The following is a 27,544-nucleotide window of genomic DNA, read 5'->3' on the forward strand; positions in this document are numbered from 1 at the left end:
ATACGATCAGTGATTCACAGGTGGTGGTGTAGGAAGAGGGGGAAAGAGGGCCAAGGAAGGTCTATTTCCATTTACATTTCCTAAAGCATCGCGTCTAAGAAGCTGGGTGCTTCTAAAGAATTTCAGACATACATTGAAAGCCTGTTTGGTATTTTTTATGGTAATTTTTGTCTCTGGGGTGTGTTGCTTACAGACCCTCAGAGCTTCTGGGAAGGTGTATATACTCTTCTTCATGCTGGTCATCTTTCTGGGCTCATTTTATCTAGTCAACTTGATTCTGGCTGTAGTAACAATGGCGTATGAAGACCAGAACAAGGCCACCATTGCCGAAACGGAGGCAAAGGAAAGGAAATTTCGGGAAGCCATGGAATTGTTACAGAAGGAGCAGGAGGTATGTAAATAATTCCCTTGCAAGTGTTATTCTCAGTGCTCAGTGGTGTTAGTTGCATAAGGAAAAGCATCATTCCTTGTAAACAGCTGGGAACACAAGCAAGTAATAACTTACGGAAAGTAGTGATTCCAAGAGCTAGAGGAGGAATTCCTTGTTCAACTGTTCATTTTTCCTGTGAAACAATGAATTTTGTTGTGGATAATGAGCATTAAATGCTACTGTAACTGTAAGAAAATAATATTTTTAAGTGTGGAAAATATTAACTTCCATCAGGCTGCAGTTTCCAAAAGAAAATGTAGAGTTTTCCTTAATTTTTTTCTCTATTTTATCATTGTGCACTGCTGAAAGAGAGAAATATACAGTAATCCTGTTGATCAACTCTTAACAACTGAGCCAAAATCTATTGTAGCTGAATGAAAAGTCTCTTGGTAAAATAAATGGCTTAGACACTTCTGGAACAAAATACTCCTCTGTTTTGAAAACATTGTCCTAAATTCAGTATGGGAAGGAAATTCAGCTACAGTGTGAATACAGTCCCAAGGATCCTCAGTGAAAAGACAGAATTTTAATACTGTTTGAGCATTTATTTGCAGAAAAGTATATGTTCTCCAGTATTATTTTCAAACTCAGTACTATTATTGTAAGCAGGTCTGCCATATGGAGGAATAGGAGCTATAATGTGATTATTTTGCTCCTGGCAGGCCCAATATATACAATCATGTAAGATACTGCAAAGAGCAAATTGTTCAGTGCTCCATATGTTGGGGAAAATCTCTCCTTTTACTGTTATCACATATTGGAAGATTTTTAATGAGTTGTGTGAAACACAGATTGTTAGGAGGAAATAATATAGAGCACATAAGTGTTTTCTTTCTGCTTGTTTTCAAAGTACCCAGGAATAATATCATCCATGTTTTTGATTTAATTTCAGTCATTGGCTATGAAAGGAATCGATATCCTGTCAGTTAGCTCCCTCGGAGCCTCCTCTCTGTCTACCAAAGAAATCAAAGAAAGAAGCAATAGGAGAAAGAGAAATCAGTCCTTGGGGATAGAAGATCATGAAGAAGAACAACAATTTCCCAAGTCACAGTCCACAGACAGTCAACGAAAGTTGGTAATCTATTGTCTGAACCTGAGATCCTTAGAGCTTTTCCAATTTTAATACTAAAAAAAATTGCTTGAAAGCACAAACGAAATCCTATTACAAACACTGATCACTCTTAAGTCTTAAAAATAAACAAACTCTTGAGATAAAATAGAATTACATGTGAAATTCAATTCAAAAATGAAATATTATAAATGAAGGATGGAAAGAAAGTTATAATAACAACTAAAAGATGTTTTCTATAACATTGAGAAAGAGAAAAAGTGAATGACTCGCAGAATTTAACTTTTGTGCCATCATTCTGTGTTAAAAATGTCTTACTTAAAATATAAATATAAAGCTTATCACAAAAGTAACTGCTACAGCTAATAGGATTTTATTATCTGCCTTTTAAAATCTAAGCATAATCCTTCCTAAAAAAAAAATTAAATCAAATAAGAATTTTGGACTTGCAATGGTTGATAGGAAATGTTATGAAACTCTAAGCATTTGTTGCTTCCCAAAATCTTCTCTATGATATTATGTCGTTCTTTCTTTATTCCTTTTCCTGGCCTTTTAGTCTTTCCGTGGCCTGATGTACAGTCCCAATGTAAACCATGCAAAACGCAGACTTAGCCATGGGAGCATGTTCAATTTCCAAATACCTGCTTTAGAAGTTGATTCCAGAATGGATTTTGGTGATGAGGAGACCCGCAGAGCTGGGGAACAGAAAATCCAGTGTCGGTCAGTGTCGGTTGCGCAGATGGGAAGACGCTCCAGTGTGCAAAGTCAGATGAGCCCCAGCTCTCGCCCCGCTACCCCAAACCGCGCGCAGAGCAGCAAGAGGGTGAACGCGGATGACTGCAATGGGGTGATTGTGATGATGGGAGGAGGAAGCAGCAAGGTGCACAGTTTAGATCCGGTGTCTTCTGAAGGGGTACTGCTTCCACCAGTAATGGAAGACCTGGGAAAGGGTAAGCTGGTAAGTAAAAGATGTTCTTTTAAGTAGATAGTTCATATTATGGTTTCTCTGTAAGTGGCAGGTTTTTCTTAAGAGTTTCAGCAAAATGGCAAATAATGATGTGAAATAAAGTATACTGCTGTGTGGAGTTTATAAGTTGTCAGTAGAAAATGTTTTTTAATACTCTGATGAGTTCCCAAAAACTAGAGTTCACTGCTTCAGCATTCCTGTTATAAACCCTATTTTTCTGCTATGCACAACTTGTACTAACACACTTTTGAAGGATCCTAGTCCTGGAATTACGAGTTACCAAAGAGTCCTTTTATCCCATGCCCTGTCCAAGGGGGTAATTTTGAGCAGTACCTGTAATTTCTTTCTCCTTCACAGCACCTTTAGCATCATGCAGAAGCTTTGTCTGCAAGTTCCCCAGGTGGGTACAGACAATTTTCTACCAGTTTATCCCTCACGTCTCTCCTTTTCCGTTAGTCTCTGGAATATCTGGAATGTTTCCTTGGCCTTTTTCCACTCATACACTTATTTCCAAGGTTTGTGCTTGCCCTGTTGCTCTTACATGCTTGCTTTACTACAGCATAGTTACTGAAGAGCAGGACCTTTGTTCTCAACATCTATTACATCTTGTAAAAAAGGTCCATTTATTCGGCTGCATGTCATTGTTCCTATTAACTTTCAGTTACCTGTCATCACATCCTACTTTGTTTTATTCCTGTGGTATCTCCCTAATCATGTTTACTTCTTTAAGCAGCTGGCTGTAAATGATGAGAGCAACATGATGCATTTGCCTCCTCATCTGTCAGTGGAACACTTTAACGAAGCACTTCAGAGACAAAGGGCAGCAAGTGTAGTCAGCATAATTACCAGTGTCTTGGAGGGTAAGTGGTTCCTTGTTATGTTTATTTCAATCCTAAGGTAATGCTAGCATGAAAGACCAAAATGTCGATACACTTCTTAAAGGTTAGCAGAGATTTGTAGGTGTGTAGTTAGGAATTTCATTGTTAGTTTGGCTCCTTTTTTTTTTTTTTTAAAAAAAATGCATTATTACACAGTCTTAATGTACTGGAATGCATCTTTTGCCTACCGTAAGATCTTGTTTTGTAGGTCAGATAGTGAAAGGAATTAGAGTGAGGGTGGGTGGAAGGAGTTTCTCCAGCATCTGAGGTACAGGACTGGGATATTGGCTTTTGAAATAAGTTCACATCAATCAATTTCAAATCCAATTTTCTGAATTTTCCCTTCATAGAATCATAGAACAGTTTGGGTCGGAATGGACCTTCAAAGGCCATCCAGTCCAAACCCCCTGCAAGGAGCAGGGACATCTCCAACCAGATCAGGTTGCTCAGAGCCTCATCCAACCTGGCCTGGAATGTTTCCAGGGATGGGGCATCCACCACCTCTCTGGGCAACCTATGCCAGTGTTCCATCACCCCCATTGTAAGAATTTTTTTTGTAATATCTCATCTAAATCTACCTCCCTCTATTTTGAAACCATTACCCTTAGTCCTGTCACAACAGGCCCTGCTGAAGAGTCTCTCCCTGTCTTTCCTGTAGGCCCCCCTGAGGTACTGGAAGACTGCTATAAGGTCTCCCTGGAGCCTCCTCTTCGTGTTTATTAGCTGGTGCAGGGACTACGTGAATGGTAGAAAGTACAAGGAAGCTTTGGGGCTCTATGTGAGATGTGAGGTTTCCTTTTTATTTTATGGTCTTTCGAATACTTGAAGTTGTTATTTCACCATCTTTCTCAGTGATAACTATTTAATTACAGCAGGGTTTTCTTTCGCTTTTAGAACTTGAAGAATCCCAGTGGAGGTGCCCACCGTTCCTGAAAGATTTGGCTTTAAAGTATCTAATTTGGAACTGTTGTCCACTTTGGTTGAGAATCAAGAAAAAAGTGTCTGCTTTCATAAAGGACCCTTTTATTGATCTCATGATCACTGTTTGCATTGTGATGAACACTTTGTTCATGGCACTGGAGCACAATAATATGTCAGATAATTTTAAATGGATGCTTAATGTAGGCAACTTGGTAAGCAAATTCTCAACTATGCGACCTTTTATACCAAGGATTGATTGATGGGTATTTTCACACGAGACGTAAAGAGTAACTGTAAAAATTAAAGATTAGCAAACTCTGCCTTTATAAACTCTAAGTTTCTAATATAGACAATTGCCAGATTTTACTGATGTTCTTCTAACATGCTCCTGAGAAAGCAGAAAACAATCCTCCCATTTTAATTGAAAGTGCATTAGAAGTTCACAAAAATGGCTTTTGTTGACCCGTCCATGAATATTACTGTTTTTATGGGAACATACCCTAAAGAAAAGATAAATTCATGGCAGCTTTTAGACTGATGCTACTGTTTCTTTGTCACAGGTTTTTACAGGAATCTTCACTGCCGAAATGATCTTAAAAATCATTGCTCTAGATCCCTATTATTATTTTCAGCAGCACTGGAACATTTTTGACAGTATAATTGTCACACTGAGTTTAATTGAACTGAGTTTACCCAAACACAAAGGCAAGAAAGAAAGGCGAAAAGGAGGAACCCTGTCAGTTTTACGATCCTTCAGACTGGTAATGCTTCGCGCTTGCTCAGTTGTTTAAAACATTATGTTGGAAATATAACAGAGAATACTTCTGTTGTCTGCAGTAAGGATGCAGGAAATCATTAAGTTTTTTTAATTTCTTTTTTTTTTTCTTACTTCTCTCGCCACTAGGAATAAGAAACACAGTCTTAAACTCCTTGTGGTGTTAAGAGTTTAATGACACATATATTTCTTTTGAACATGCTAAGAAATATTCAGAGGAAAAAAATATTCTAGAGTAGGCATTGTATGAAACTGGTGTAAAAAAAAAATGAGTGAGGCTTATATATCTGTAAAATAGCTTTTGCAGAATTTGAAAGGTGCAAAGATGGGTTGTCTTTACCAATGTCTAACATTGTTTTATGTTTCTACACAGCTGAGGGTCTTCAAACTGGCAAAGTCCTGGCCAACTTTAAACACTCTAATTAAAATCATTGGTAACTCTCTGGGAGCACTGAGTAATCTGACCCTTGTCCTGGCAATCATCGTTTTCATTTTTGCTATAGTAGGGGTGCAACTTTTTGGGAGAAGCTATGGGGAGAATAGCCATAAAATAAACAAAAACGGCAAGCCGCGCTGGCACATGATGGACTTTTTCCACTCATTCCTGGTCATTTTCCGAATTCTGTGTGGAGAATGGATTGAGACCATGTGGGACTGCATGGTGGTTGCTGAACAACCACTGTGCCTTCTTGTCTTTCTGCTGGTCATGGTGATAGGAAATTTAGTGGTGAGTTTTCCAATATTTTCTTTGCTTCATCCTGTCTGTGGTAGAATCTACTTAACTGGCATTTTGACAAGAAAAGATAGTTTCCCTAAGCGCAAGTGGAAAAGTTACCTATGTACGTTATAGTCTGCAAAAGCCTCTCTTGCCTCTCAGCTTTGAGCCACTGTCCATATTTTCACATTTTGTGTGCTTTGCACACAGCATCACTTGGCTTTTTCATGTGGCAATGTGGGGAGAAGCATCTTTGCAGCAAATATAATACAGACGACTATGTTTCTTCACATCTTGAGACTGGACATAAATAATGAGTAAGGCTTACGGTTTGCCTGCTTGAATTAATGGAACTAAGTGCTTAAGTCCCTCTGTAAATAATTTTTTTTTTTGTTATTCCAACCTAAGGTCAATAACTAAAACAGATGGAATGAACCCATCTCTGGAGCGCTAATGTTCTCCACTGACTGTTGTTCCTGGATGACTCAGGGGTGCTATCTGCCCAGTTCTGATACAATAAAAATCAAGATACCTGGGTCCTATCCCAAACTGAAAGATTAGGAAAAAAAAATTAAATTCTCTAATTCTCTTAAAAAGTAAAAGTGGAGTTTATAAATTCTTCTACTTAAATGCACTCAAAAGCAGGGAGGAAACCTCACTTTGAGCTTCTCTTGATGTTGATTTTTGTGAGTGTTGCAGATTTGACAGAATTGTTGGACCTGATATCTCACACGATACTTTGGACGTAGCTCCACAGAGGCCTGATTTAGTTCTAGTTTGAAGAGGAAAGAACATTATTGAACTGACAAGCCATACCCATAGCCTTTGTTACTACTATAACCTTTGAAAAGTTGTTTTGGCCAAATAATGTACCTGGCATGCACAGATCTGTTTTAGCTGCTATTTCAAATAATTTTTTGGGGGGAGAGGGTTACGGGAACATTGAAATTTGTGAGAGAGAAGTTTGCTCCAACAACCATGATGCCGTAGTCATTTCATCTTTACCTTGTTTTGATTTGCTCAGTAAGACTAAACTTTGATAGTATCTGTGTTCTTCAAAACATTTCTGAAAGCTATTCTCCTGACTTTTGATTTTATTATTATTTTTTCAATGACTTTCAGGTTCTCAACCTCTTTATTGCACTACTGCTGAATTCCTTCAGTGCCGACTGTCTCCAGACAGCAGAGGATGACAGAGAACTGAACAATCTTCGGATTGCCTTTGCTCGGATTCACAAGGGATTTAACTTCGTGAAGAGTGTTACATGGGATACCTGTTGGGGAAAGCTCAGGCATGTAAAGAAAGCACACAGGAAGAAAATAAAATTGACTGCACAGAACCCGCTTGGGTTCAAGCATGAAGAAACAAAAAATTGTAAAGAGAATTATAGTAATGAGTGGGCTGAGAAAAATGGGGATAAATGCTCAAGTCTTGAAGATTTTATTACCAATCCCAATGTCTTTGTTTGTGTCCCTATTGCTGAGGCAGAGAACACAAGTGAGGGTTTTGAAGATGATGATAATCTGAGCACATTTACAGACACAGATTACAACAAACAGGTAATAAATATCTTCACTTGTGTTGGGACAGTAAAGTGCATATATTGAGAGATGCATGTGCGGTAGGCAACTGTCCCTAGCAGAACAGGGTGGGTGATGTTAATACATTTCCAGAGAGTTAGCAAATTTTGAACTAGAACCAAAAGTACAAATGTTTAGAGTGAGGGTAAATTGTTGCTTGTAGCCTTTTAAAAGTCTTTCATGGTCTTAAAAGGAAGACCATGGGTTTGCTGCAGGAATTCCTAGCTGATGCATTGTGTTACACACAGGTAATTGTGTAGCCCGTAGATTGTCCATAGATAATTGTGGCTGTCCTTTGTGAACTTGGAATTTATTATGTAAAAAAGATTACATAAATAATGTCAACTGTTTTGACATTATTTACATGAGAGACAAAAAAAAAAGGTATGTTCTGCCTAAAGAACACTATAATAGACTCATAATATGAATTTAGAACTCTGATCCATTGTTTGTATTTGTCCTTGCTGTGTGTAGTGTATAGTAATTATTAGAACAATGTAGAGGTAGCTCTATTAAGGTCATGTTTCTTATATGATAGCATATATTATCCTATCTCATTATTTCCTCTGAATTTTTCAGTTCTATTTTAACCATAGAAGACTGCCATTCTGGTCTCAGAATCTTCCACCTTAAGTTTCCATCCTTAATTTGCTGCATGTCGTTTGGGAAGACTTTCCCTTTCTGTATCCTTAGGTAAAATCAGAGACTCAGAATTACCATATCTTATGACTTTTGTCTGGAGAACCCCAGTTTAAATGAAATGCATACCTTATCTTTTTTTCCCTTCCAACTTGTCCACCCCCTAAAAAGGGAAAAGAAAACCCCTCTAATTCGCAGATTATTTTCAGGATGAAAATCACCTGAGGCAAAGGGGAGAAAGAGGGAAAAATTCAGGAAGCTGGAGTAAAGGATCAGGATTTTCCTCTGAAGAATTCAGCGTGCTTTACCTAGGAAAGGATGAGAAGGTTGAAGAGTCATCACCAGATCAAAAAGAGGTAACAATTTTTTTCTATGGCATTGACTTTCCAATACTGGTCAAGCTCAGGTACGTTTCTGTTCACGGATTTGCTGGAGTGGAGTTTAGTGGCAACAGCAGGTCTGAGAGTGCAGTAGTCAGTTTGGCTGGTTAATGATGAAGCCAGAATTACGTGAACGAAACTGAAACCTTACTGGTTTTCTAGGTATTGATTTTAAAGAAAAGCGTATGTGTAGGAAAGAGAGTGTTTAGAAATGGAAAAACTACAAAATAATTTAATTCAAATAGATAATTAATAATATTCTATGTGCTTGTTTCTCTTTATTGAAATCTGAGTGTACAAAAAAAGGAGAGGAAAAAAAAAGGCATTAAGAGATAATATGCTTTTAAGTAAACCTGGGAAATTCCAGCAAGACAGTCTCTGTCCTAAGTATTTCAGTTTCAAGAAATGTAGTAGTTCAAATTAGTTTCTCACTATGACATTAAACATAATTATAAACACATTTTTAGAATAATTTTGAATGAAGAATACATTCAAAAAGTAGCAAACAGCAATACACGAACAGAACAGAATTATTCAGTAAGTAATTTGTAACAAACTGCTGACTCATCATACCTTATATATGGTGTAACGTGATAGTGAAAAGCTTTGTAGCTGGAGAATATATGATATGATTCCAATTTCTGCTTCGTAAGAACAGTCATGGGGGTTCAGTTCCTGATACAATGCCAGACACGTTTATCTGGTTCTCCTGTTTGAATGTACCTTTCTCTGATTTCATGGTTCTAACCCAAGTAGTCTATCCTGCTCCGAGGACTACAAATATTTCTAAGCAATTTAAAAGCTCCCCAATTTGCCAGCCTATTACTACCAGTCAGCTAAATCTGGTTCATGTAGGTAGATATTGTGATTCTGTAGCTTTGGCCCCTATTTGGATGCACTTATTGGTACTTTTAAGATCATATACTTTTAAACTCACAAAGTTTGTTCCATTACCAACAGTACTGGACATATTAGTACATAGCCAAGTTTTAATTTTGAATTTTATTTGTTCATGGATGAATGCATTCATTTGGAGCTGAATGCAGAAAGAATCAATATCTGATCTTATTTTGCTCGGCAGTTTGACAGTGTCAGCTCTTCTGAAGGCAGCACAGTGGATCTGACAAACCCTGAAGATATTTTGAGACAAATTCCAGAGTTTGCTGAAGACTTCAAGACTCCAGAAAAATGTTTTCCAGAAGGTAAGGCTCTCAGGGGAAGTGAGAAGAGTCAAAACCAGACTTGTTTCTCTAGTCATGCTAACCCAATAGGATGAGATTGTTTTCAGTTAATTTTAGTTATTTGGAATTTGGATAAATAGTCCAAATCGTTGTCTCTGTCTAGTCAACAGAGAGATCATGGCACCTGAAAAATAACCTCCCTTACCCTTAAAGACAGTTCCTTCTAGCTGGGACTTGGGCAATGGCATAGACCCAACCCTAAAAAACGAGATTATTGGAGTGAAGTGAGATGAATTTCACTCTGTTGGATCACATCCAAGTCACTTTTGGGGATTAACATAAGAGAAGCGTATGCGATCAGATCTCACCTGACAATGGCCACTGGAACAAAGGACTTGGCACATCAGACTTGTTAATACTTTCCAGCAGTATAAGTGTTTATTCCTTGAATAGCATTTCATGAACAATCTCTGCAACAAACAAAGGAAAGAAATAAGCAGAGAGAAGCTGATAGGATGAAGCTGAATTTTTCTAGGGTGATAATCTGGAAATCCCTTCTTATATTATCATATAACATCTAGCTTTACAAGTCATGGGATGTGTTGAGTACTTTCATGAATTCTTCCTACCCTAATGTTTGTAACAACACATGGTTTTCATAACATGCAAAGGAGTAGCTCTCGAGATTTTTCTCAAATAAGTGTCACTACTGATAGCCAGGGGTAATCACTGCACTCTCAGCTGTGAGAAACTACATAGTTTTAATGAACTACATCAAGTCAGTTTATAGGCTAGTTTCTTCCAAGTGTCTTACATTAAACAAATTATAACTGTGGCAAAATTCTTCCTGGTGCTCCAACTTGCCCTTTGCTCACCCAGTCAGCCTGGCTGACCACCACCATTCCCACCCACTCCCTGAGCTTTCTTCAGTTCTGTTGTTTTCTGCCCATTCAAGCCTCCCTGTACCACAGAATGATCAGGACGGACTCCTCCAGCCTTGCACAACTCTCTGAGCTTGCTGTCCTCCCCCGCTCCCAAAGGAAGAACCTTTCTCTCATCCCCTTCAAGCACCGCTTCCTGGGTATTTTAACTGATGAGAACAAGGATAAATCAAATCTGGCTGCAATTACTCCCATCCCCTCATTGCCCTGTTCTGCAGAGCTGGCTTTTTTTAAAAAAAAGAAATTATTTTTCTGTGCCCTTTTTGGGCACAATGAAACTTCCAATGCACAGTTTTAGGACTGAATCAATAACAGTGAAGCATGTAGAAATTATTTGAAGTTAGAGGGGTTCTGTGCTTGAATGCAAAGTATTCTCTGTGTAGTAATAATATATATATATTTATCATTAAGTTATACACTGTAAACCCTGAGAAAGACCCACTGTACCTACGTTGCAGTTTACTTTCTCCAGCCAAAAACCACAAATACGACAGATTTCTGAGCCACAGGGTTTTTTTCCAAATTTCTTTATTGATGACTTTTTTTTTTTTTTGGCAGTACAGCCATTAGAATAAAATAATTTTTTTTTTCTTTCCCTGCTCCAGAGAAGAAATGTAAAATGTTTTGTTTTGTGCTCTGTAGTCGCAGGCTGGAATGTGCCTGCTGTGGCCAAACCATTAGAGAACTCAGGTGAAGGTGCAGCAAATCTGTACCTAACACAGATTTCTGCACCAAAAAAAAAAAAATGTCCTTAACTTGCTCAAGTACTATTCCTACCTCATCTCAAATCCCAGATCCACCTTACTGGGGAAACTTATTATTACTTATTGAAAGAGATATTATTAGAATTTTTCATATATTATATTCTATTTATATAGGAGTTATACATACATGATATAGTATCATACATATTATATATATATATATATGACACATATATACATTACTTTGTTCATGCTTGGAAATGACAGAAATGTTCTGACTGACATTTTTCACTTTTTTTTTCTTTTTTTAACTGCAATGGGGTGGTCAGGAAATGTTAGGTAACCCTAATGTCATTGCCTGCTGTAAGAAGTAACTTGGTGAGCTTGAAAGGAGATGTCTCCTTTTATGGAGCTTATATGTCAGTTAAATATGACGTATCCTTGCAGTTTATGTGATATAAAATCAGTCACTCCATACATTCAGAAGTAAATAAAGACATTAATAAATCTTGCAAGGCAGAGTACAATGCTACAATATTGAAGACAACTGTTTACCTTCTCTGTCTCCATGCCTTTTTGTTCCAGGGTATCTTGCCTCTGCTTTCCAAACTGTGTGCAGAAACTGAGAAAGGCTTTTTTTAACATCCAGACTCTTTCCATGGCCCTGAGGTTTTGTGTGCCCAAACAGGAGGTCACTGAGAGCATGTCCGGTGTCTCAGAAATATCTTGAAACAATGGAAAGTTGTCCAAAGGGGTCCCACTTACTTTATATGTATATAAATAGAAGTTATGAGGCAAACAAAATTAGATGTTTATTTTTTTTTTCCCCTCATGGCAAAACATGAAAAAATGCCAACAATTACAAAGTTAAGGTGACGATGGGTTTACCCCTGCTGCAAGAAGTTTCTTGAGCAACCCTTCATATGCATGTACATTCATTCCGTACATTCATTGCTGTCTCTCTCTTTCAGGTTGTGTTCGATACTTTCGTTGTTACGTAGGTAGTGCCATAAAGTTTGGAGGAGAAACATGGTGGAATCTGAGAAAAACCTGCTACCAGATTGTTGAACACTCCTGGTTTGAAACTTTCATTATATTCATGATTCTTCTGAGCAGTGGAGCCCTGGTTAGTGTAGCACGACTTCATATATTTATTTAGAAGCATTTTTAACTTTAATTTGCACACAGAGAAGTTGTTTTTAGCAGAAAACAAGCAAGTATCTTTGAACTCATCAGGAGAAAAAAAAAGAGGCTTCATATAGCAGTCGTTTATTCACTATTGCAATCACTGCAAATTTATTATTCATATTATTACAAATTATGAGAGAGAGTGAAGAATGCTAAAAATGTATAATTCTCAGAAGCTGTTTCTATTCTGGTCGTGTACTAGATTTTTCTGGCTTTCTCTGGAATGTATTTCACAATTGGAATTTTTTTTTTTGTGTGTGTGTGTCATTAAAATAAATAAATTACTTTTAATACTTGAAAAAAATTAATACTTGGTTCTCTTGAAAGCACATTTTTAGAAATTCATTTCATGAAGTTTATACTTTCCTCCTGGGTTCCCAGTGCGTAAGATGCATGTGTCCACAGGGTTGTACTGGAGGAAAAGAAAGAGAAGGGACAGGGAGAATTACAAGTTTTATGAGCTGACATAGATTTGAGTAAAAGATTGAGTTTAAATCTGTGTAAAACACGTACTGAATGACAAAGGGGTCTTAATGATGCCAGGCTTCCATTTTATAAAGCTTATCTCTGACTTTTGCTGTTTATCTGTACATTATGATTTCAGGCGTTTGAAGACATCCATATAAATGAGAGAAAAAACATTAAAAATATGTTGGCCTTTCTTGACAAAATGTTCACTTTCATCTTTGTTTTGGAGATGCTCCTGAAGTGGGTGGCTTATGGCTTCAAGAAGTATTTCACCAATGCCTGGTGCTGGCTGGACTTCCTTATTGTAGATGTAAGTTCTACCTTTGGCGTTTCTACACGGGTCCTGGCGCAGGATGCAGTGGTAGAATCACTGACTCTTTTCTGGGTGCAAAGCTAAGACAGTACTCTTACCTCTCTTAATGAGGGTTTCAGGATATTGCACTCCAGGCACTGAAAATATGGGGAGAATGAATTTTTTTTTTTAAAACAGGAATAAAGGAAACAGATACCAGGACATTGCTAATACTTTCTTTTGTCTTCCCATTCAGGTCTCTTTAATAAACCTCTTGGGCAGTTCATCTGGCCCCATGAAATCTCTTAGGACTCTCCGAGCTCTGAGACCCTTAAGGGCATTGTCACGATTTGAAGGAATGAGGGTAAGACTGAATACAATTTGAAGCCTGTCAGTACTAATAAGCACCTAACGGGTCTGTAACTCATGACTGTGTCTTTATAAAGTTCACGTCTACTCCAAGTTCAGTTTAGGACCTCTGTACTTAGCTGCTCCTTACAGCAGTGATCGATCCTCAAGCGCTGTTGAAACCAGAACTAGACTAGGTAGAACTTTGTTCCGTTGCTGCTCAATCATTCTTGTGTTCCTGTCTTACTCAGATAGCCAAAAATAAAATTGAGAGTAAGAACTGTGAGCATAATTTTCATTTTTGAAGCCTGGTGAAAAGCTAATTCAGAGGAAAGGATCACCTCCATTCTGCAAGTTTTTACTGGATTGATTTTATCAGAACAAAAAAACCTTTAGACTACTAAGAGGAGGTACTTTGCTCAAATTATTGTTCCAAATAGACTTATTCTTGCAAAAAGCAAGAGTGTTTGTCAGTAGAGTATCTGCTACCTTTTCCCATCAAGGGAACACTAGGAATAATGTGAAGCTGCTGGGCATTCATTACATTTAATTACAAAACTACCATTGTGCAAATGCAGAGAAAGATTCCCTCAGCCATATGCAAAACATGTTAATATGCTGCAGTGTGAAACTATGATAACAACAGTTGTATTTGGGCAAAAGTCTGGCCTGTGGCACACTCTGGCATGCGAAAATGGATCCTAGAAATAGATTGCTTTTGGATTTTTTTTCTGGAAGTGAGACTGAAAGCTCTCTGATTGCAATCTTGTCACTGTGAAGGCGGAGAAAAATTGATATATTCTGTTAATTAATTTAAGGCAAAATTTCCATGTCTGGAATAAATTTTGAAACAGGTACCATCATACTTTCTCTTGCTATGCAGAATGTGTGTGACATCATTTCCAAAAACCTTCACAAAGCCTTTTCATTTTTCTTCTTGTCCACCAAATTTTCCTTTGCTACCTGACTGCTGAGTTCATTGCCTTCACTGTGAAACTCAAGGATGTATTCTCATCGTTTTCTTACACTGTCCCATTTTATGAAGTAATCTGTTATGTTTTAGCATGCACTTAAAATCTACGTGGATATTTTCAGTGACTATACAGCTCCTAACACAGGAAAAGTTCCTAGCTCATAGTTACAGACCCCAATTCACTAAAAATAATAGATCTAGCAAAATACTAGTGGAGAGTTATTACAGGTCCTTTTAGAAACTACTTTCTACAGTCTTAATAATACAGTCATCTGCACTAGTGCTTATGGACAAATACTTCAGAAATTTTGTGTTATAAAAGTTTAAAACAAACAAACAAACCATCCCCCACTCCAAAACTAAGGAACAGTGATCAAAAGAGGATGAGCTCATCGTGTAGTATATTAATGTGGCAGTGATTCCCAGCAGTTCAAAGATTATCAACTATTCCTTTGACAGCCTAAGAGGTACTATGGATCGTTGTTTCAGGTACCCATGTCAGCTGTGACTAGTGTTTACATGGAAAACATGAGGTTTCCTTTTGCTGAGATGACTGAATGACTCCTTATTGCACTGAGCAGATACTTGAGCCCATTTTTGTTTAAGTGTATTTTTCTTCTCCCATTTCATCCAAGGTGGTGGTCAATGCCCTCATAGGAGCCATCCCTTCCATCATGAATGTTCTGCTTGTCTGCCTCATCTTCTGGCTCATCTTTAGCATCATGGGAGTGAACCTCTTTGCTGGGAAGTTTGGCAAATGTGTCAATCTGACCGAAGAAGATTCAGAATTAAATAGTTCTATCAATGACATAACAGACTGTAGAATGTATAATAACACAGGAAAAATATTCTGGGTCAATGTTAAAGTCAACTTTGATAATGTTGGCTCTGGCTACCTGGCTCTTCTTCAGGTGGTAAGTGCTGCTTGCCTTCACTAGCTAGCACCAAGTCAGATGGGCTTGACCTCCTGTCAACTCCTAACTCATCTCTGTGGGTGATGGAAACTGGTGGTAGCATACAGCCTGCTCTTCCCTTGCAGCTGGCAGTTCAAACAACAGTGCTGTTTGCGCACACAAATGGAAAATGGGGAACAAATTAGACCCCGCTGTAATTTTCCAGGTGATAAAGTAAGCATCTGGTGGACAAGCGCTGTTTCAACCTCCAGCAGGTTCATAAGCCTGAGAGCTGGAGTCAATCTCAGAAGGAAATCTGGGGCAAATACTGACCTAATCTGCCAAAATACAGATTTGTTTAGTCATGAGGATTGCAAGGCCTTTAGTAGACCGTGCTAGTGAAGGTTTGGCCTATCAGCGTCCTAAGACATCATGTTCTGTCCCACCCAGCAAGCTTTCTCATCCCAATAAGGCTGAAAATGCCACAGGGGCAAGTTTCCTTAAAGTCAGTGGCATTCAGATAATGCAAATGATGTGAAGACTTTTACCCTGAAAGTTCAACACCTTTTCCTTAATCTCTCATTCTAGGCAACATTTAAAGGTTGGATGGACATAATGTATGCGGCAGTAGATTCACGAGAGGTCAGTCATGGCACTTAAGCTGTATTTTTTTGTTTTCTGCAAAAGCATTGTGATTTTTGCAATTTCACATCTTCTCTTTGTCTGTGCTAAATCTTTCCAGTAATCATTTTTATCAGGTGATGTAAACATTTCACCTGTGATTGGCTCATAGTATCCTAAAGGTAATCTGTTGTAATGGGGAGTGGGATTCAACTCCAGAGCCACCCACCTAGATGCAATTACCTGTAGTGTAAAGTCTCCATGTGAGTTCACCTCCTGTAAGGTAAATGGAGATCTATTTAGTATGCTCAGAGGGATCTAGGGAGGACTTCAGCTCACCTTGGGTGTCTGAATTGGTGAGCTGAGCACCTCTTTACACCAGATTGACTTTACTAAGAACTGGATGTCCATCAGCTAGTGGTGGAGTTCAGAGTCCCCACTCACATGGAGGCACCTACCATCACACATCATCTTTTATGAAACTCAAGCTTGGAGTAAATCTGAATGTCTTACAGCGACAGAGTTTAAAGTGCACTTCAAAACACAAACCCAAACTTCATCAAGAATCAAGCTATTGTGGATAAGCAACCATTTAAAACACATTGTCGGGGTCACTAGTACTGTTTTGCCTGCTGTTTGTATTGACAGTGGTGTTTGCTGTCTTATCAGAAGTATCATCCGATGTTGTATAGAATAAAGTTCTATAGGGTAGTAGAACATGGGAACAGGTTGCCCAGAGAGGTGGTGGATGCCCCATCCCTGAAAACATTCAAGGCCAGGTTGGACGGGGCTCTGAGCAACCTGATCTGGTTGGAGATGTCCCTGCTCCTTGCAGGGGGGTTGGACTAGATGGCCTTTAAAGGTCCTTTCCAACCCTAATGATTCTATGAAGTGGTATGTCTTCAGAGGCAAAGAATTTGAAATGATGCAGCTATCTTAATTTGATCATGACTTCAAAGGAATCAAATAATTTAACAGTAATAATTTTAAAAGTAACGTAAGAAAATGGTTTTATATATATATATTTCAATGGGGTGGTTTTTTATGTTGCAATTTGAAAAGCTGTTTTTCTTGTTCTGGTTTTGTTTTTATCCATAATAGCCATAGAATATATATATTTTTTTTTGCTATAAAAAAAAATATATCTAGGCCAAAATTTTTAATGGCAAGAGCTTGGAATTAGACTCCTAAATAGTTTGGTTGATTTTTCAAGTACTAAGCAATTTACAGCTCCTGTTCTTATTGGAAGAAGCTGAACTGATGCTTCTGAAATGCTTGTGAAAATCATGTCAAGAATGTCCAACTCAGTCACTGTTTCTATCGACCTCAATCAATTGCAAATGGTAGGATTTTGAGTCAGGTTTGAAAAGAAAAAAAACCCCACACATCAATAATCTTTTGTGAAAAAAAAAAGAAATTTAAGATAAAAGTAAACTTAATTCACCATTAGTCAAAGACCAAGTTTTGCTCTACAAGTTTTTCAGTGCAAATACATCAGTATGAATTAAGTTACCCTGTTCTGCAATGATCTAGCCAGAAACTACATAAATGAACATTGTAAAAGAAATCAAATTAAAAATTGTCATAGTAGAAACACTTTTAAATACTATTATTTTGAGCCTTATTTTCTGGTTAGTTATCTCTCAGATGTTGTGCTTGGTGCATCATTTTGTAATGTTCATGTTTTATTTCCAAAGGGATAGCAATCAGCATCTGAGCAATAATATCCCTACGAGGTCCTAGAATCTAGGTCCAGCGTCTAGCAGTCACCACATGAATGTTACTTTCCTCTGCCATTTCATGCCCCTTCCAACAGGGGCATGAACATAACAATATTTTGTGTTACACACTATTGGTAGTTTTAAACTACACCAATTTTGTCAGAACTAGCAGTAGGGCTATAATTGGTAGTTTCTCCTGGAATCAATTTGTGAGAGCATCTGCAATATGAAGATTTTTCTGAATCGAGCCCGTGTTGTTATTGGTCATTTTTCATGTTGCTTCTCAATCTTGCAGAAAAATGAGCAGCCGCAAATGGAGCACAGTCTATTTATGTATCTCTACTTTGTGAACTTCATCATCTTTGGATCTTTCTTTACCCTGAATCTCTTTGTTGGTGTCATTATTGACAACTTCAACCAACAAAAGAAAAAGATAAGTATATTAGTTGTGCTCCCAAGCACCTACTATATCTCAAACAATGCTATCTTTAGAGATCAAGGTCCTGCTATGTGCAGAATCTAAAACTTCTATTGGCATTTACGAGAGCATTAGTAATTAAGTTAGCAGAAGTAACACCCAGGGTAAGTTTCTTCCTCTTTTATTTCCCCCTATAACCTGAACACAGCTCTTTCCCCACATATTGAAGGCAATGCCATCTCTCCAGCCCCTTAAAAAGTTGCTCCTTCTTGGGGAGTTGAACATGATGGGGGAGACTCATTATTTAGAAGGTGGTCTGGTCAGATGCTCTGAGAAGTATTTTGGATATTTGACAAGAACAGGATGTTGAAAGCCTGGGAAGAGTTGTTCCTACCCAGGTTCTTGGCAGATCCTTTGTCTTCGTGTTTTATGAGCTAGCTGAGATTTATCCCAGGACTTCTGCTCTGTGAATATATGGTTTTTGTCACTCTGGTTTTTTTTTTTTTAATAGTTGCAAATCATGAAAAGGTTTAGTACCAGCAAGATGTGAAAAAGGAAAGAATGTTAGCTTACAGCGTTTTAGACTTTATAACTACTATAGTGCTGCTTTCTCATCAAATAACAGTGATGTTTCTTTTTATACTTAGGTGGAGAAGATATCTTTATGACAGAAGAACAGAAAAAATATTACAATGCAATGAAAAAGTTGGGATCCAAGAAACCTCAAAAACCCATTCCAAGACCACTGGTAAGACTATCTGAATTCTTCAAAAGGAAAATGCATTGCAAAAGTGCAATTTAATTCACTGAAAAGTGCGTATGTTTATGTATTGCATATAAATTATTTATACTGTCTTTACACTGATACTCACACAGTGCTCTGAAGTAAACTCCATACCAAAAAGTTGCACTGAAAGACTTCACAGGTTAAATATTTATTAAGTCCTCTGCATAAATATTGTTGTAATTTACATTCACCTTGGAACTGATTCAGGATGGGAAGGGATTTTTAATGTCATTTTCACATTCTGCCTTTCTCAGATTTCTCTGACATCACTACAGTTGAGTGACTTTGCAACAAAAAAAAATTGGAGCTGTTGGAAACATGTACTGATGAGTGCTATCTGCTGTCATAACTGACGCCAGATGTATTTTTTTTTTCCTCTAGAACAAGTACCAAGGGTTCCTTTTTGACGTTGTAACACACCAGGCCTTTGATGTTGTAATCATGGTTCTTATCTGCCTTAACATGATCTCGATGATGGTGGAAACCTATGAGCAAAGCGAAACGAAGACTAACATCCTTAACAGCATCAACATACTCTTCATTGCTATTTTTACTGCAGAATGTGCACTGAAATTGGTGGCTCTGAGGCAGTACTACTTCTCAAATGCCTGGAACATATTTGATTTAGTTGTTGTGATCATGTCAACTGTTGGTAAGTAAAATTGGTTTGGCAAATTCTTTACTAAATCAATTATTATTCTTTTCAGCAAAAGTTAAAATTTATCAACTGCAAATGGGTGTTAAAATGGAAATTATAATACTGTAAAAGATTTTTATAGTGTTATGAGGATAAAGAACTAAAAATCTTGCTATGATTATATTAAAAAATGTGATTTTTTTAAATTTCTACTCCTTTAATGAAAGTATGTATATAAAAAAAAGCAACTGTGTTATGTAAAATCTTTCATTATGGTTCTTTCGATTGTTTTTCCTTGTCTGAAAGATAGAATGAATAACACAGCATACCAGTACCAGATTATGTGATAATCTCCATTGCTACAGGTTTAGTGCCAACTAAGAAATCTTCTATCAGATAAAAATTTTGTCATCTGTGTTTATAGCAGAGAATTGAAATAGATATAGAATATGAAGACTGGAATTACAGACTATAGGATTCAGTTTCTGGAAACTCAGGCATAGCTGATTGAACAGAAGGGTTCATGTCGTAACAGGATAGAAAAGAACAACATGAATGTATTAGCTTTTATTGGAAGGGATTGAAATGGAAGAATGGGGTAAAGAGCTCTTCTGCCAATTTTAGCTTTCTGAAAATTTAATTATTCCTTGGGCCAGTACTGTCAAAATATCAGAAAGCATTTAGAGGAAGAAAAATATTTTATTTCTTTAGTATGGCTTATGTTTTGGGTAAGTAAGATTCCAGTAAGAATATGGCTTGAGAAATTAACTTCCTGGAGTGGAAATTCAGAAAAATGTATCCAAAACATCTAAACCTAGAAAAGACAAACTTCTTCCTGTGCTACCACGTCTGTCATTTTTTTTTTCAGCAAACTAAAGATGAAAGAACATCTATGTGTAGCTATGTGCCTGAACGGCTAAAAGCCATTGTAGAGTGGCATGCACAACTTCTATGTTCATCACTGGGTTTGCTTATACATATCTTGACTCTATTATCTAAATTATGACCATAATATTGTTATTATATCTTGTTTTCTTAGTTTAGCTTTGTAGCATCAGTATTGGAAGTCAAATTCAGAAGGGAAATACATAACCTGCACCCACTGAAGTACTCGTGCAATTAGTGTGAAAGAAAACCATCAGTCAACGAGCGTCTACTGATACGGATATTGAAGTTGTGCACAGAAAGGTGTTTGCCATCCTTAGTGCAATGGTTACTGTCTTCCAGTGCCTGAAGAATGTCGTTCATAATTGCTGATTTCTACAGCTATTTTTTCAACTTTAACTTCTGTTAAAGGTTGTTCTGCTAAGGTCTTAGCACACACACATCAGACATTTTTCAGCTGTACAGTGGTTATCATTTCATCCTGCTTCCTAGGTAAGCAGAAATGTGATATTCTAACCGGTTGTTATCCTTTCCCTTTTAGCCTCTGGCATCGGTAAAGCATTTGAACATTTCTTATCACCTACAGTCTTCAGGATCATTCGCTTGGCTCGAATTGGACGAATATTAAGGCTCATCCGGGCTGCCAAAGGAATTCGAACTCTGCTTTTTGCCTTAATGATGTCCCTACCTGCTCTGTTCAACATTGGCCTCCTGCTTTTTCTGGTCATGTTCATTTATGCCATTTTTGGCATGGCTAACTTTGCCTATGTGAAGATGGAAGATGGCATTGATGACATGTTCAACTTCCAAACCTTTGCTAACAGCATGCTCTGTCTCTTCCAAATCACCACGTCAGCTGGCTGGGATGGTCTTCTCAGTCCTATTTTAAACACTGGGCCACCGTACTGCGATCCAAACATAAATGGTACTATAGGTGAATGTGGTAAACCTGCCATAGGTATTATTTATTTTGTAAGTTACATCATTATATCATTTCTCATTGTTGTAAACATGTATATAGCTGTTATTCTGGAGAACTTCAATGCTGCTACTGAGGAAAGTGCAGAGCCTTTAGGGGAAGATGACTTTGACATCTTTTATGAAATCTGGGAGAAGTTTGATCCTGAGGCAACGCAGTTTATAAATTTCTCTGCACTTTCAGACTTTGCAGATGCTCTGGCTGAACCTCTACGCGTACCAAAACCAAACAAAGTTGAACTCATAGCAATGGACCTGCCTATGGTCAGTGGCGATAGGATCCACTGCTTGGATATCTTGTTTGCTTTCACCAAACGAGTGTTAGGAGATTCTGGCGAGCTGGATACTCTTAAAGTGCACATGGAGGAGAAGTTCATGGCTGCCAATCCATCAAAAAAATCCTATGAGCCAATCTCCACTACTCTCAGACATAGACAAGAGGAAGCTGCTGCCACTGTCATCCAGCGTGCCTACAGGAGTCATTTGCTCTTGCGCTCCGTAAAGCATGCCTCTTACCTGTACCATCACAGAACTTGCAGTGATGACGCTCTTAGAGATACTGCTCCAGAAAAAGAAGGACTTATTGCTTCTATGATGGGTGAAAACTATGGTAAGAGTCCTGACAAGTCTGAAACTTTGTCCTCCTCTCCTACTGGAGAACAGGAAAAGAATGTTGGTGTTAAGATAACTTGCCAAAGGGAAAGGAGCTAAAATTTATCCTTAGTTCATTCCTAATTGATACTCTCATTATAAACCTGTTAAGCAAATGGCTGCTGATTTTATTTTTCATTTGGGGACTGATGTACCACAAATATAGCCACTGCATGTTCCACAGGTATGCCACAGTGTAGTGGACTTCTTCCAACAGAGTAAGTCATGGCATGTATGCTATTGTAGTTGTGTTACTGCAGCTTAATGAAACAATAAATACAGCTCTTAGTATTACAGAAGTCGTACTGAACTGAGTAAAACCTTGCTTTATATTTTATCTGTGAGGATTATTTATTTTAGCCTCATTTCTTCTGGCACTGAGTAGAAGGCAGCTATGCTGTGTGTCTATCAGTCACTCCATAACAAATTGTGTTTATTAGATGCTGTCCTCAGACTTCACAGAATGGTTAAGTTTTATGCTCAAGTTCCTTCCAGCCAATGTGGCAGAGAAGAGAGACACAAATAAACATTTTCACTGGGGGGAAATTGGCAGCATCACTTCAGATGACATCAGAAACCCAGGTTGGGGAGCGCCACATGGGCCTCATCTGAGCTGCCCTTGGTCACGGTGGTGGTTGTCATCCATGGCCATGAAGTCAGGCCTTGAACTAACGTAGAAGTGTCCCATTGGTGGTAAGAGCCTTTCCTCATTCTGTTTGTGCTTCTCTGATAGGAAAAACAGTTTTCTCTCTCCTGCAAAGATTAGAAGAAACCAAAGTATGAGTAATGTGAATAATTAGGAACTCTGAGTTGAAGCATTTGGGTCTGGGGTTAACAAAAGACTAAGAAAGTAATCATAAACCCTGCTTCTCATGAAACTATGTGTGCACATGTTCTCTCACGGTATTCACCATGTTTTCCTTGTAAAGGTCTTTATCTTCGTATCCTTACTTGCTTGGGCTTCTTCTCAGAAAATCACGTGCCCAAACAATACTCAGTCTTTCATTCCTTGTACATGTACTTTGGAGAAGCTTTCAACTGATGCACTTTGCTGTCTAACGACTGTTGTGTTATCACTTGTCATACACTAGACAAAATCATAAATTACCCTCAATATTTTAATTTCTCATTTAAATTTCAAACATATTACATACAAATCAGCACAAGATGCTTTTCATTTTTCCTACTCGCAAGGTTGTAGTTGTGTTGGTGTTGGCAGGTTCTGGCAAGGCTTGAGCGAGCTTTACCCTCCAGACTGATTTCAGCCAGAGAAAAAAAAAAAATTACTTTTGCAACTGAGTGGGATCTCTTGTAGCCTCTGCTTGCAACCTGCAGACAGTTGCCTACTCTCTTCCACAGCCCTTCTCTACAGTGGCAGTTACATGTTCTGTCTCGTGTCGCCTTCATTTTCTTTTTTTCCACCTATTCAGATTGTGAGCTCTTCGGGCAGAAATTCTCTTTTACTATGAATGGTAAATCACACCTTAATAATGAGACTGTTTCAGTTAATACTGTCTGAACACTGAATGCAAATAAATACTTATAATAGCTTTTAATTTTAATTTCCTCTGGTATTCCCTCAGCTTCTCCTAGCCATCATAGCATCTTTAACTAGTTTTGAGTAATACTCCCTCAAATTTTAGTGTAGGTGTGCAGTGACTCTGCTTTATACCAGAGAAGTCAATAGCTCAGTGCCACTGGAACCCAGGGGAGTCTGTTCCTTCACACTAAGAAATAAAACTAACAGTTAAAAATAATTAATAAAGTGAAATAGTTGACTAAAATTATTTTTAAAACACTTACTCTGTTTGCAACCCATGACAGTTTAGGAGTTGACTACATGGCACTTGTGAGATGGTGTTTCCCGGCTCTAGCCTGTTTGATGTTCACTTCCCACGATGTGTAGGGTCCATTGAGAAGCCGTCATGAGCCGCATGTACTGTTCTCATGGCTTTGGGTGTGCACTGAACAGTCCTGACATCACATCCTCTCAGGAGACTACATGTTTAAGGACATCCATACTCAAAGGTTGTGCAACTCATCTGTGCCAGTCTGTGCACCAGGAAAGGGTATTTGTGATTGTAAGAACATTTTATTGACAGTCAGCTACATCCAAGCCTCACTGAAGTCTGTCTGTCTGGGAAGGCCACCTGGAAACTGAGTCAGAGCTCCATCAGTATAGGGGACCAGATGCAAAACATCATTTGGTACCCTAAGTGAATGGTTTATTGTTGCAAAAAAAAAAAAAAAAAAAGACAAGTACTCCCCTAGGGTGAATTTTACCTTCTGCCAAAACCCTTCTGACTAAAGGTGATATGGTTTTGGGGAAGGCAAGTCTCTTGCCATGTTCTTTAATCCTTCTGGTTCTCCTCTGAACCCTCTTGATTTTGGATCCTACCAATGTCCATGCTAAAATCCTAGTTTCTTGTGACGGCCGTGTGGCATATAGTTGTGTTTGGAGGTGGATTGCTGTCTTTTTCTGGTCATACTGAACAGCATTTTATGTGCTTTCCCCCTTTTAACCACTGTTCTGAGAGCATTGCATTGACAGCCTGATCTCTTTAACAGTTACCTCTTCCATAATGTGTGTATCACTTACAACTTTTACCCCAAATTATTGCATTCTTGAAGAAGCTATTAATAGAAGCAACAAAAACATGAGGGCTGAGAGCTTATCCCTTTGACAGTCGATGAGACACAGCAGCTCAATAACATGATGTTTCCATTTGTTCCTTTGATAGCGATGTAGCACAATAAATACATCAATGAAGGACATGAGAATACCAGAATAACGGTGCCTTTTTGTAGTGGCCTTGATTTCACTACCTAAAGTACCCACATTTTTCACACGAAATCAAAGTAATAGCAAGACCTTGAATATTTGCACCCCAGTCAAAAGAGTTAAAAGAAAAAAAAAAACAAGAGCTATGAGGAACTAATCAATAATAAGCTCTCTTTTTTTTTCAGCAAAAATCAGGACCTGTAGCAGAAGCTACACTGTACCATTCAGACCGTCATTATTAATGGGACCACGCAGATAATTTAGTTCAGTGTTTCTCAGCTCTTGGGCAAATCAACGGAGCTGCATGGCATGGAACTCCTGATGTGCTTGAAATACAATAGAAGTTTTTCCCCCCCATTTTCTAGATACTTTTGCAATTCAACAGTTCTGAATTAAAACTGAATCAAGTGCAGAGAAGCAATATTAGAATGAATAAAAATCTATATTATGAAAAGAGATTAAAGTTTAGTTTGTTCAGCCTAGAAATAACCGCTGAGAGGATATGTCATAACTTTCAGTAAACAAATCAGGTGGGAAAATACGAGAAAGGGAGAAAAATGTTTAATGAACAAATAGTATAGCCTGGGAAAGAAAATTACCCTGGAAATTAGAAGTGGCTGCTGTTCTTCAGAAGGTGGAGTCATGAAACTACTTTGCAGCAGGAGCAGAGGAGCCAGTCTGACTGGAAGGTGAATAGTTATACGTTTGTTCAAGGGATTATATGACACGACACTTTAAATGGGATCTGTGACCCAGCAAGCCCCTTGATTCCTGCTCAAAATTCTTTGAATCTAACAAAATTAAGACTGGGATCTGCAACACGACAGTGAAACTTGTTGAATGCTTCCTCCTAGTGGTTTCAGATCAAAATGACACATTCTGAGCAAAAAGTAGTTGGGATCTCTATATCTCAGCTATAGAGATTGAAACCTAAACAGATGAATAACTACCTCAAAAAGGAGCATTAGCAGCAAGCAGAGAGCTTAGAGGGAGTGGAAGAAAGGGTTATGCTACAAGAAAGCTACAGTTTAAAGGTCAGAAAATGAAATTAGTGAGAATTTCCAGTGTAAAAGAGAATTAGACCATGTATAGAAAGCTGAAACAGTAATAAATCACTCATTGGCTATATAAGAAAGAAGAAGAAGAAGAAGAAGAAAAAGAATATGTGGGATTGTCTTAAAATGGGGCAGGGATGAGGTTTTGGACAGATTTAAGGTTAAAGATAATCTTTCCATATATGATAAAGATAAGGTAAATAGTCTCCTTCATTTTCAGTGAAGACAATATTCAATATGAGATTACATTTTCCTTGGCTAACAAGAAATATTCGAACGGAAATGTGAGTACGTCCTACCGAACACAGAAAGGAATTAAAGCAATGGAGTCACAGGCCAGAAAAACCTGTTTTCAAAAATACTATTGAGAACTGGCACATGAAACTGCAGATCTGTCAGTAAGGATTTTGTGAAAATATGTCAAATCAGGCAAGGTAGCAAGAGGAAAAAAAAATCCACAAAATCAAACTCAAATGTAATATTTGTATTTGAAAAGCAGATAAAAACCAATTCAAGCAATCAGAGACTTGCTAATCTGAACTGAGTGTTGCAGGGCTGTGGAACATGTTTTGAAGGGGAAATAATGAAAGACTTGAAAGTGGAAAATTGAATAAAATAGTTTTGAAATCTATTTACTGAGAAAGAAGAATGTAGTAGATCTTATCCACTGACATTCTGATAAGGAAAACGTAACCGGGCAGAGCATAAAGTCCTCTACTAGGGGACAAATGGGGACGCTTGCTACCAGGTGATGGAAACAGCAGAGCATTGCGAAGACCTGGATTAATTACTGAAACAGAATGGTTGTGATGCGTGATGTGATGCAATCATGAAACGGAGGAATGTGAGTGAAGATTTGTCAGCTGAGACACGGTCCGTGGAGAGCAGGATGTGCTAATGCAATGGGAAGGCACGGGTGAGGTCGCATCTGCACCCACGCATGCGTTCATAAATGATGCTCGAGAAAGATTCATACAACTCAAACAAGAATTAAAGGACTTCTACGATAGACAGGGGATTAGAAAGGCTTTAGAAAGAAGCCTGGAATCCCAGCTTGTTTAATCTCACAAAATGAAAGTCGAGAGGAGAGACGTGACTGTTCCTGAGGGGGGAATAAATGTCACTGTGGGTTAAACCAGAGCATTGAGCAATGCTTATTTTGAAAATAGCCTGTATCAAACACCCTTCCTCCCAAGTGTGTAGGAGGAGTGCAGTTTCCTTGTGGTGAGTTTTTCCTGGGGAAGCTTTCCATCATCCCATGGCTACAGGCCAGGCCTCTGGCACAGAGGAAAGCTATAAAATGCACCTCAAAAATTTGTCATCTGTACCTTATTGGTCTCAAATGAAAGTTGCTCCAGAACAGCAAGATCCAGTCATCCAAAATGTGTTTGCTTATCCCATTCAGATGATTGAGGTGGTCCCTAACTGAGACCTGTGATGACAGGGACAGCAAAACCAGAAGGTGGAAGGAGATTTTCTTGCAGAAAGTGCAAAGTAACTTTTGTGGGAGGGTATAGGGTGTAGCAGAGCAGGCTGCCGTGCTCACAAGTTGTGTGCGGGAGAAGTGTTAATATAATTACAGGCAAATAGATGCAGAAGTTTGTTGGACAAGTACTGGACTAAGGCTTGTGCAAGCTGATATGAAAAGTAGGTCTAGAGGGTTTGC

General features: G+C 38.2%; 1 protein-coding gene across 1 annotated transcript in view; it reads left to right on the forward strand.

Annotated features, from left to right (window-relative positions):
- Positions 1 to 22,101, forward strand: part of LOC104478424 (sodium channel protein type 5 subunit alpha) — a 31,876-nt gene extending 9,775 nt beyond the window's left edge. The window contains exons 9-27 of the mRNA XM_086743073.1: positions 194 to 391; positions 1,323 to 1,505; positions 2,056 to 2,457; positions 3,200 to 3,326; positions 4,239 to 4,477; positions 4,826 to 5,026; positions 5,414 to 5,767; positions 6,878 to 7,315; positions 8,185 to 8,331; positions 9,437 to 9,557; positions 12,153 to 12,307; positions 12,974 to 13,147; positions 13,386 to 13,493; positions 15,086 to 15,364; positions 15,932 to 15,985; positions 17,981 to 18,122; positions 18,751 to 18,851; positions 19,272 to 19,542; positions 20,945 to 22,101. Coding sequence (XP_086599199.1) covers positions 194 to 391; positions 1,323 to 1,505; positions 2,056 to 2,457; positions 3,200 to 3,326; positions 4,239 to 4,477; positions 4,826 to 5,026; positions 5,414 to 5,767; positions 6,878 to 7,315; positions 8,185 to 8,331; positions 9,437 to 9,557; positions 12,153 to 12,307; positions 12,974 to 13,147; positions 13,386 to 13,493; positions 15,086 to 15,364; positions 15,932 to 15,985; positions 17,981 to 18,122; positions 18,751 to 18,851; positions 19,272 to 19,542; positions 20,945 to 22,101 — 4,851 coding nt within the window. The remainder of the gene's footprint in view (positions 1 to 193; positions 392 to 1,322; positions 1,506 to 2,055; positions 2,458 to 3,199; positions 3,327 to 4,238; positions 4,478 to 4,825; positions 5,027 to 5,413; positions 5,768 to 6,877; positions 7,316 to 8,184; positions 8,332 to 9,436; positions 9,558 to 12,152; positions 12,308 to 12,973; positions 13,148 to 13,385; positions 13,494 to 15,085; positions 15,365 to 15,931; positions 15,986 to 17,980; positions 18,123 to 18,750; positions 18,852 to 19,271; positions 19,543 to 20,944) is intronic.
- Positions 22,102 to 27,544: the final 5,443 nt, after the last annotated feature.

Source organism: Chlamydotis macqueenii, chromosome 2 (assembly GCF_036417535.1).
Source record: "Chlamydotis macqueenii isolate bChlMac1 chromosome 2, bChlMac1.mat, whole genome shotgun sequence".
NCBI classification, from domain to species: domain Eukaryota; kingdom Metazoa; phylum Chordata; class Aves; order Otidiformes; family Otididae; genus Chlamydotis; species Chlamydotis macqueenii.